Source organism: Nematolebias whitei, chromosome 9, assembly GCF_014905685.2.
Source record: "Nematolebias whitei isolate Nwh7 chromosome 9, NemWhi1, whole genome shotgun sequence".
NCBI classification, from domain to species: domain Eukaryota; kingdom Metazoa; phylum Chordata; class Actinopteri; order Cyprinodontiformes; family Rivulidae; genus Nematolebias; species Nematolebias whitei.
Window position 1 is genome coordinate 39,846,876 of NC_056506.1, and position 9,578 is coordinate 39,856,453.

The 9,578-nt window shown below is 38.4% G+C and overlaps 1 protein-coding gene across 1 annotated transcript in view; it reads left to right on the top strand.

Annotated features, from left to right (window-relative positions):
* The window catches only part of lpin2 (lipin 2), a 29,434-nt gene extending 21,308 nt beyond the window's left edge, over nt 1–8,126 (top strand). The window contains exons 16-20 of the mRNA XM_037682348.1: nt 484–570; nt 1,767–1,919; nt 2,946–3,060; nt 3,672–3,775; nt 6,120–8,126. Coding sequence (XP_037538276.1) covers nt 484–570; nt 1,767–1,919; nt 2,946–3,060; nt 3,672–3,775; nt 6,120–6,264 — 604 coding nt within the window. The 3' untranslated portion in view covers nt 6,265–8,126. The remainder of the gene's footprint in view (nt 1–483; nt 571–1,766; nt 1,920–2,945; nt 3,061–3,671; nt 3,776–6,119) is intronic.
* Nucleotides 8,127–9,578: the final 1,452 nt, after the last annotated feature.

A 9,578-nucleotide genomic window follows, 5' to 3' on the forward strand; every position in this document is an offset into this window, starting at 1 on the left:
TTTGTGTAAAACTTCTAAACGATCTGACACCTAGTTAGTCTTTTGAAACTAAGCGGATGTCTCGCTTTTTCTTGGTTTTGCCCATTCTGTGCTATTTAACATCAAACAGGCTACAGTATATTATCTCTGTGACCCTTTAGGCCAGAGGTTGAAGAGTTTGGGGACTATAATGAGTCCATTTACATTTTAGTGTGTAAATGCACACAACTATAAGCTGAAGGTGAAGCAGTGTCCCCCCCTTTGGGCATGTAATCCTCATTAGCAGAGAACAGTCTGTAATGTTCTGTATTTATGATTAAATGTTAAAGTCACTGGGGTGTTTTTATTTGACCTCTTCTGAACAGTCTGAACCAATCTGCTTTATTTATTTTTCTACACATTTACTCTCTTGACTCTACATCTGTTGTTTTACATTTTTGAGTGATGTGCCTTACATATGGAGATATTTTGATCAGTGTATCAAAAATGTTTTGTTTGTTTTAGGTCTGATGTGTTTGGACAAATACTTCCACAGTTGGGTAAAGACTGGACCCACCAGGGCATTGCCAAACTGTACCACTCTGTGGCAGAGTAAGTGCACACAGATTATTCACATAGAAAGAGTAAATGGTAGGTCTTTGGTTAGGAATGTCTCTTTAAATGTCTGCGTCTTTCTGTACAGTTGATGTTTTTTCCCCCCTTATTTTTTTGTGTGGGAAGTTCTGAAATAGATGACTCATCAGGTTTAATTAAATTCAAGACTCAATTACTTTAAAAAAAAAGAACATAAAAAACACCAAGAACTTGCTTTTTTCAGAAGTTTTAAACTTCTAGACATGTTTTTGCTGCTCTAGTTAACCCCTAAAACTTGCTTTGAGGATGCTGATGGAGAAGTACAGAAGGTCAGAAAGAGCTTCACTGTGTCTTTGTGGATTTAGAAAAAGCATACGACAGGGTGCCAAGGGAGGAGGTGTGGTATTGCATGAGGAAATCTGGAGTGGCAGAGGACGTGATACAGGACATGTATAAGGACAGCAGGACAGTGGTGCGATGTGCTGTAGGAGTGACAGATAACTTCAAGGTGGAGGTGGGATTGCATCAAAGATCAACTCTGAGCCCCTTCTTGTTTGCTCTGGTGATGGACCGACTAACAGATGAGGTCAGGCAGGAATCCCCATGGACTATGATGTTTGCAGATGACATTGTGATCTGTGGTGAGAACAGGGAACAGGTGGAAGAGAACTTAGAGAGGTGGAGGTATACACTTGAAAGAAGAGGAATGAAAGTCAGCTGTAGTAAGACGGAGTACATGTGTGTGTGAATGAGAGGGAGGCCGAATGGAGTGGATGGAGAAAAGTTTCAGGAGTGATTTGCAACAAAAGGGTGTCAGCAAAGGTCAAAGGAAAAGTTTACAAGGCAGTGGTGAGACCAGCTCTGTTGTATGGTCTGGAGACAGTGGCATTGACAAAAAGACAGGAGGAAGAACTGGAAGTAGAATAAATGAAGATGTTGAGGTTCTCTTTAGCATCGACAAAAATGGATAATATTAGGAATGAGATCATCAGAGGTACAACACAGGTTGATCAACTGGGAGATAACGTTAGAGAGGCCAGACTGAGATGGTTTGGACATGTCCAGAGGAGGGACAGTGCATCAGGAATGACATCCGTTGTAAAAAACAATTGCCAAGTCATTGTGTGAGTTAGTTTGCTCCGTGAGGAAGGGAGCAGCCAAGAAAAATAAAAATACAGAGCAATCACTAACCATACTGCTCCTGTCATTGGTAGGAATGGCTACAAGTTTTTGTACTGCTCAGCTCGGGCTATCGGCATGGCTGACATGACCAGAGGTTACCTGCAGTGGGTGAATGATGGAGGCACCATCCTGCCACGAGGACCTCTCATGTTGTCTCCCAGCAGCCTCTTCTCTGCATTCCACAGGTACACTGTGCTACTGTCAACATTTTTATTATTTCAGAGTTCATCCCTAAATGACAAAATATTGTACAACCTACTCTTTTTTTTTCCTGAGTTTGTACCAAGTCATTTTTGACTCGGGGATTATTTTGACATTAGGCATACTTGACTTTTCTTAAAATAATTGAACTTTTCCCCAAGTACATATCACAAAGATTTATTCCAGTGCTTCTACTGATCTTGTTTGCATTAATATGGAGTTCTGTAGCATTATCCTCAAAATGAAATGGCATGTTGTTGAAACAATTTCACTACTTATTGTTCAAGCTACTTTGCTTATGAAATTATTATTATTATTATTATTATTATTACTACAAGTCATTTTGACCCACTCTGGGCCCTTGAGTAAGGCCTTTAACCCCCACCATCTGCTCTCCTGGGTGTCCTAGTTAGCAGCTCTCTGCTCCACACAGAGGGCTGTGGTAGCTTGTTGCTCTGTTGTTGCATCAGGAAGGACATCTTGTGTAAAAACAAATGCCTGGTCTTCATGCGAGTTAGTTCGCAGTAGTGACCCTTAATGATGAAAGTAGCCAAAAGAAAAATAATTTTTAAGTCATTACTGAATCACAGCTGCCTTTTTCAGAGGTGCTGCAAAGGTAACAACAATACATTCTGTAGTTTTGTTGAACAGTGCAGAGCTGTATTTTGAATTGCACATCACAGCGGAGGGGGTGATTTCTTGGCCTTGAAATCCATACATTTTGGTTACTATAGCAACAGCAGCAGGTTGCATGTTGGCTTGATAAAAATAATTCTGTTTATTTTTTTTATAAAAGAAACACCTATACAATTGTATTATTTAGATTCTTATCAACATGGATGATTTTTAACGTGATGGTTTATGGGAAAACTAACTATAATGTAAATAGACTGAAGGACTGAACTGAATAAAGTAAATATATGTTTAGCAAGGTTACTTCTAATTCTTAAATGGATTCACAGACAGGTCATGCAAATGTTGGTGTCTAAAAAAAAACCTGTTTATTTCAGGGAGGTCATTGAGAAGAAACCAGAGATCTTCAAGATTCAATGCCTTACAGACATCAAGAACCTGTTTCAGCATAACAAACAGCCATTCTACGCCGCCTTTGGGAATAGGACTAATGTGAGTTAATGCACATTTAAAGATGTCAGACTGCCAGACTGTTTGTTTTTTACATGTCAGTGATGTGGGTTTTGTGGACTTTAATGCACTCAAGAGTATTGGAATGTCAACATGGCACTTTGATTATCAAATAGCAGACACACACATGTGAAATCAGTACAGCGCTGAACCTGAGCTGAGATCACTGGTGAAGTGTGAGCTCATGTGACTTCATCTGTGGAAGGGAGTGCAGCTTGGGCACAGCATCCTATCTTCAGCTGTATAAACACCCAATCCCACATGATGCAGCCATTGAAACGCTGTCTATAGCTAGCCAAAGAAAACAAAATGAGAAAAATTAGACAAGTCACTTTGGAAATGTGCTGATTAACTGCTTTATGTGCAAAACAAATGGGATTTTTGTGGTTAGTGTTATTTTTGCTCTTGTGTTCAAAGCTAAGCATTGAGTCACAGACATCAATATACATTTTCGCTGTGACGGTTTCTAAGAAGATACCATTTTGTATATTTTTAACTTAACATGAAAGAAAACACGGTTCATATGCACTAATGTTTACAACTCCCTTTAGTTTTAGTGGCTGCAGTAAGACTTTATTACTTTCTCCATTTAGGATGCTTTTGCCTATAAGGAGGTTGGAGTCCCGCTCTGTAGGATCTTCACAGTTAACCCCAAGGGTGAGCTGATCCAGGAGCAGACCAAGGGTAACAAGTCCTCGTAAGTAACAGTTAAAAAAATTATACTCTCATTACAAAATATTTACATGTTAAAACGTTAATGCACATTTTTATTTCTGCATTTATAATTTTTATTTTTTTTACATTTCTAAGCATTATAATTGATCTCATCACCGCCAGCTTAGAATAAAATTCTATATTTTTGTGGTAAACTTTTTAGAATGGTTGATATTTATATATTACACTGTGCTTATTCAAAGAGGCTTGGGTTTCTTTTACTTTACCGTAAAGCTATTTGATTGGTTAACGTATTCAAGTCAGTTTGTCACAGCTCCTTATCACAGCCACACTCTGACATTAAACCCTCTAACTTCTGGTCAGCTTGTCTTCTCTTATGTAAAAACTACTCTGAAGTGGCTTGTGGAAAATGGAAGAAAAATTTAACCCTGACCTCAAATTCATTGTAGCGCCGTCCAGTCAAACATTACTGTGACAGACTGAAACCAGTCCAGTCAATGTAGGCCCAGTCTCTACAAAGCTCTTAACCAAATCAGACTTGGGATTTGCTCATTTACACTATCCTTATTTAAATAGGCTTGGGACACTTCTTTTTATTGTGAAACATTTTGTTCCAACTTCCATTATTTTTTTAATGTGCCTCAAATTAATTTACACATAATTTGGAAACTGATCACACTACTAACATACACCTACTATGGTGCCCTGAAGGCAACAAGAACTACAGTTCAGTCCTTTGTATTTATTTGAGTTCTTGGCCTTTAGGGCACTATACCAGGGGTCTGCAACCTTTACGATCTCAAGAGCCATTTTTACGCCTTCGTTCACTAAATTAAATGTGTCCATAACCACAACAACCTGCTACAACTGTGATTACCAACTGGTGGCCCATGGGCCACTTTAAGTTTGTTGGAGGAGACTTTTATGGCCACTAGTGGTATTATAAAGCTAAAACATTTGATATTTTTACAATGAAAAGACCATATTCTTGTGAAGAGGGGGAAAATGTTTTTTAAAAAAAACAACTACTACTATGAACTATGCAGTCCTATGTAATTTTTTTTCTTAATTGTGGAAAAAATAAGTATAGAATTAAAGCAAAAAATTAAAGTAAGTATTTGCAAAAGAAATGACAGGAAAACAGCTAAAACTAGTACCATACTATTTGTTATTTGTATAACAACCAATAAATTTTAGTTTTATGTTGGTTTTGGTCAAAGCTTGAAAGAGATGCTGCAGAGGGACCAAAGCTGCAGACCCCTACATTACCATGGCACTTTACTGTGTCTTCTCGTTGAGACAGGATTTCAGGCATTATTCACTCAGTTTGATTCGTGCCAGATTGTCTTTATTTAAATATGTCACAGCAGCTGTTAACATTTCTAATCTATTCCTGGTCCCATGGGTGCATCAAGGATTAGGGTTGGAGAAATTTTCTCTCACGAAAGCTGTTTACTCAAAAGAACCAAATGCACACTCGCACACACGCGGCAGGTGGAGATTTATATCTGGCACTTTGACTTGCAAGGTCAGATTTCAGGACAGGTTGCATGTACATAAATATACATAAATGTATACACACGAAGACCAGTCACAGAAACAAGCCACAAGCCTCGTTATCTGCTCGCTTTTATAACATTATCAGTTTAGCAAAGTTTATTGTAGTTCAGTGGGTGTCCTTGAAGCCAGCTGTAGTGTCACACAGCACTCTTGGCCTTCACTAATACGGTCCGCAGGCATCCCTTCAGTTCAGGACAAAAGTGTGTTTTCAGAGACAATCGGTTCGCTTGTTCTCAGGGCAGAGAGGAAGAATGTTCTCAGCCATAATAACAAAACATCCATAACCTTTGACATAACCCAGTTTATGGAATGTTTATTACAAATGACAATATCAACCTTGCAAGTAAGGATGCTTTATGCATGTGATGGAGGGTGTGTGAGCCCTTGTGTGAGTGCGCCCCCCCCACCCCCCCAAAAAAAGGGCAAAAACAGTTTAAAACGGTCTAAACAGTTCAATCAAGGGGAAAACGCTACACCACGCCGTTGCCCTTGTCGACAACCACATGGCGCATTTCAACATTTCAGCCGGGTGGGTCAGGATATGTAAACAAAAAAAAAACAAAAGTAAAGCCATAATGATTAAAAATGACTTGAAACATAAAAGTAAAAATTAATTTAAAACATTTTTTAACACATCAGTTTCATAAGCCTTGTTCCTCTTTACCTTCAAGATTGTCCTAAAGTCTTTCATATCGAAGAGAGACCACTTTCCTAATACTTCATACCCCCTCTGCACAATCTGTTGGTTATTTTTTTTGTGATAGAAACGTTTACAGTTTGTCATTTGTCGATCTTTCTGTCCACAGTTATGGGAGACTCAGTGAGCTGGTGGAGCATGTGTTTCCTTTGTTGAGTAAAGAGCAAAACGAGGCCTTTGTGATGCCAGAGTACAGCTCCTTCTGTTACTGGAGACAGCCGCTACCAGAGATCAACCCTGATGAACTGCTCTGACTCAGTTCGTTTAATCAACCTGGTATAAATCTGTAATGCATCTCTTGAGCACATTTGGACTGGGACCCATAGCACTTAGGCACACACAGCTCTGCAGTAAGTCTGACACAGAAACAGGGTTACAAATACACAAAAACTTTAAATGATACAAATAAAATACTCTGTAAAGAATGTTCCTCTAGGAGACAATGGACACAGAATACAAATGCTGGGTTGCCACTGCAGTGACCATTCTATTTAGTACAGAGATCTAGTCTGTCTGACTTTGATTGAAATGAACATTTCCTTTCTACAAGTTTCTGTTGAGCAGAATGATTGTATTAACCATCAGGGGAGACACAGAAGCACCCTGTGAGGTGCTAAATTTTGAGTTGAGCAGAAGATGTCTTGTATTTTACTTTAACACATTTCCTAAACACCCCCAAAGAAGTGAAACATGATGGCTTGCTGTTAATTATAACGAGGAAGGCAGTTGACATCAGATGGAAGTGAAGTTACATGTACGTTTGCCAAAAATGGAAGTATTCACCCCTTAATTACTTGGAAGTAGCCATGAAGCTTACACACTTGTTTGTTTCCAGGAGCCTACTGTAGCAAAGCAGCCCAAGAAGTTCAGTTCTAGCTGGCATCCTTGATGGTGGAACCATTTTTTACAGGCTCACTTATGGGTTTTGAACTGCATACACAATGAGTCATATGTTTTGCTTTATTATTATTTTTTGGTTGTATTTTTTTTAAGATGATTCATTTGCCCAGAATGTGATTATCCACACTTAGCTGTGACTTGTGGATAAAATGAAGCAGCTTCCTAGTTTATTGTCTAGCTGATGGTTTGACATGTTGACAACACAGTCATTATTTATAATTGAAATACTAATGATTTCTATCTTAAAGCCTTTGCTTCTCTTCAAAAGTTACTTGCCACCAGTCTAATGGGAAATACTTATATTTTGTGTGGTTGGACTTATTAACATGCACTTCACAGGGCATTGTACAATCCTCCTTTCATCATACTTACAAGTCGTTTTTGTTTGACAGTGAATCTTTTAAAATGTACGGCACATACAAAATCCCTGACCTCAGAATCCACCACTTTAGTATTAAAAGGTGTGTAAGGTGATGTTTGAGATGTACCAGCAGAAATAAGCAGATCTGGAATGAGCTTAAAATGAAGGATTTTCATTTGGAAGGTCCTCTGTTGAAAAAATAATATAATGTGTGCGTGTGTGCATACTTAATCACTGCTGCTGTTTGGGTGACGGTTTCCTGCACCTCTTCTTCTTTTTGACCCCTCAGTGGCTTTACTGAGACTTGTTTGGAGCACTTTGTGTAAGCTGCACACCCTGAGACGCAGCCTTAAAGCCGAGCACACCTTGCACCCCCATGCACTTCACTGACAGTCTTGGAAGACAATTTATCAAAGTATGCAATTATTGCAGGATGAATAGCTCTAGTCTGACCTTTATGTCATATCAGTTTTATCTTCAATATGTCCAGATGAGTATGTGACGGTAGTATCGCCACACCATAGCTTCAGTAAGTGCGTTGGTGCATTTTTATTTGCACGAGAGAAGGCAAAGACTGATTGTGTGCCTCGGATAAATAAAGGAAGAGAAAATAGATCTTGTTGGGACATAAACAGGAAATGCTTGACTCTGTTCAGGAAGCTTTTTGAAGCACTGCCATGGCATTTATGTATGACTTCGGAAATGATTCACCAACATAGATTATATCTCCCACACGGGTGTAACGTGATGAGATGTGCTTAAGACTGAATAAGTACGAGCGAGCAGTGCCAGTCAATGGGAACAAAAAAAAGCACAATGTATAATGACAGCTACTTCTAGTTTATCTCTTTTAGTTCTTTCAGTCCAGTTGAGGCATTTGCTCTGCTAATTTGTGGATTAAGACGTATGTTTTGTTTTGCTTGCTTGGCTTTTTCTCTACAAAGTTTTTGAAGTTAGATAGATTAATCTTATAATTAACAACAAATTTCCTTCTTTCTATGAAAGTAAAGCATCTTGTGTGAACAACTCACACTACATCCTCTATATACCCTTGAATATTTGGTATGTTCTCACTCAACTGCTGTGGAAAATGATCTAGCATATGTACCGATCATCACATTTTCCTGTCTTGTTGCCTTTTTTGTTTGTTCGTTTTAAAAACTATATGATCTATTGTGGGATTGTGTTCTGTTTGGATGTAACACTTGCCATTTGATTGTGTGTGACAAATAGAAATACCTTGCATGTATGCTGTTTGATTTGTATAAATATGTAGTTATGAATATGTTAAAAGAAAATTCCATTGTGAGATGTAAAGGAAAATGGGCCTAATGAAGCTAGCAAAATGTGGCTTGTGGTCTTATTTGTATTAAATTTCTAACTGAATACATTTGTGTCTGCCTCTTTTCAGTTCAAGTCAAAGTCAAGAAGTTCAACAGTAACCACAGGCTCATGGAGTAACTTGTACCCCGGTGTTTGATTTCAAGGAACAATGCATTAATGAGGTTATTGCAGTGGAAAATTCTTCTGCTTGTTTGGAGTTTCACCTTAAATATCACAAATATTTAAGAGAACGGGATTTTCAAATGAGTTTTAAATTTAATTTTTGCGTTTCAATGAAAGAAACTGAGAAAATAGTTTTAAATCCCTTTTGGATATTCTTTTTTTCTTTGAAATTTCAGGAGCGAGAAGGAAAAGTTTCCCTCCACACCCACTTTATGTAATGGCCCATTTGGGGGTTCTGCCTGCTAACCTTCGAGTCTCAGAAGCAGGCCAAGTTTGCAACTTTAATAAAAATCAAAAAAATCTTATTTTTTTCTGCATTAATCCTTTCCTGTAGGTTTATATAGACGATAATAAATCAATTAATCACATGATAAATGAAAAATATCAACCTCATTTTCATTTATAGGCTTTATTGTTTCTTCGTGTCTCTTTCTACTGAAGACGCTGGATGACAAAAGGCTCAACTCTGGTGCTCTTCACTGACCCCTCCCTTTCTCTTTCCTCTTTAAAATCAGTTTCAACCATCCAAAATCGTGTGTTTGGATCGTTAAAAGCAGCTAAGCTGAGAAGCTAACAGACCGACCGTTGGGGGGGGGGGGATTGGGGGGACAACCTCCGTCTTGTCAAAGCTCCAAAATTCATGGTCGACACCCGTGCCTTTGTCTAAAATGTTGTTCTTCTCTGCAAAAAGAAGCTGAGAACTTGTTTACTGATTTAATTTTTTTTTTTAATTAAAAGCTTTGTGTGAGAAATGCTATGCTAACGAGCTCAAATCACACAGAGTATCTTCCATTTTGAGAA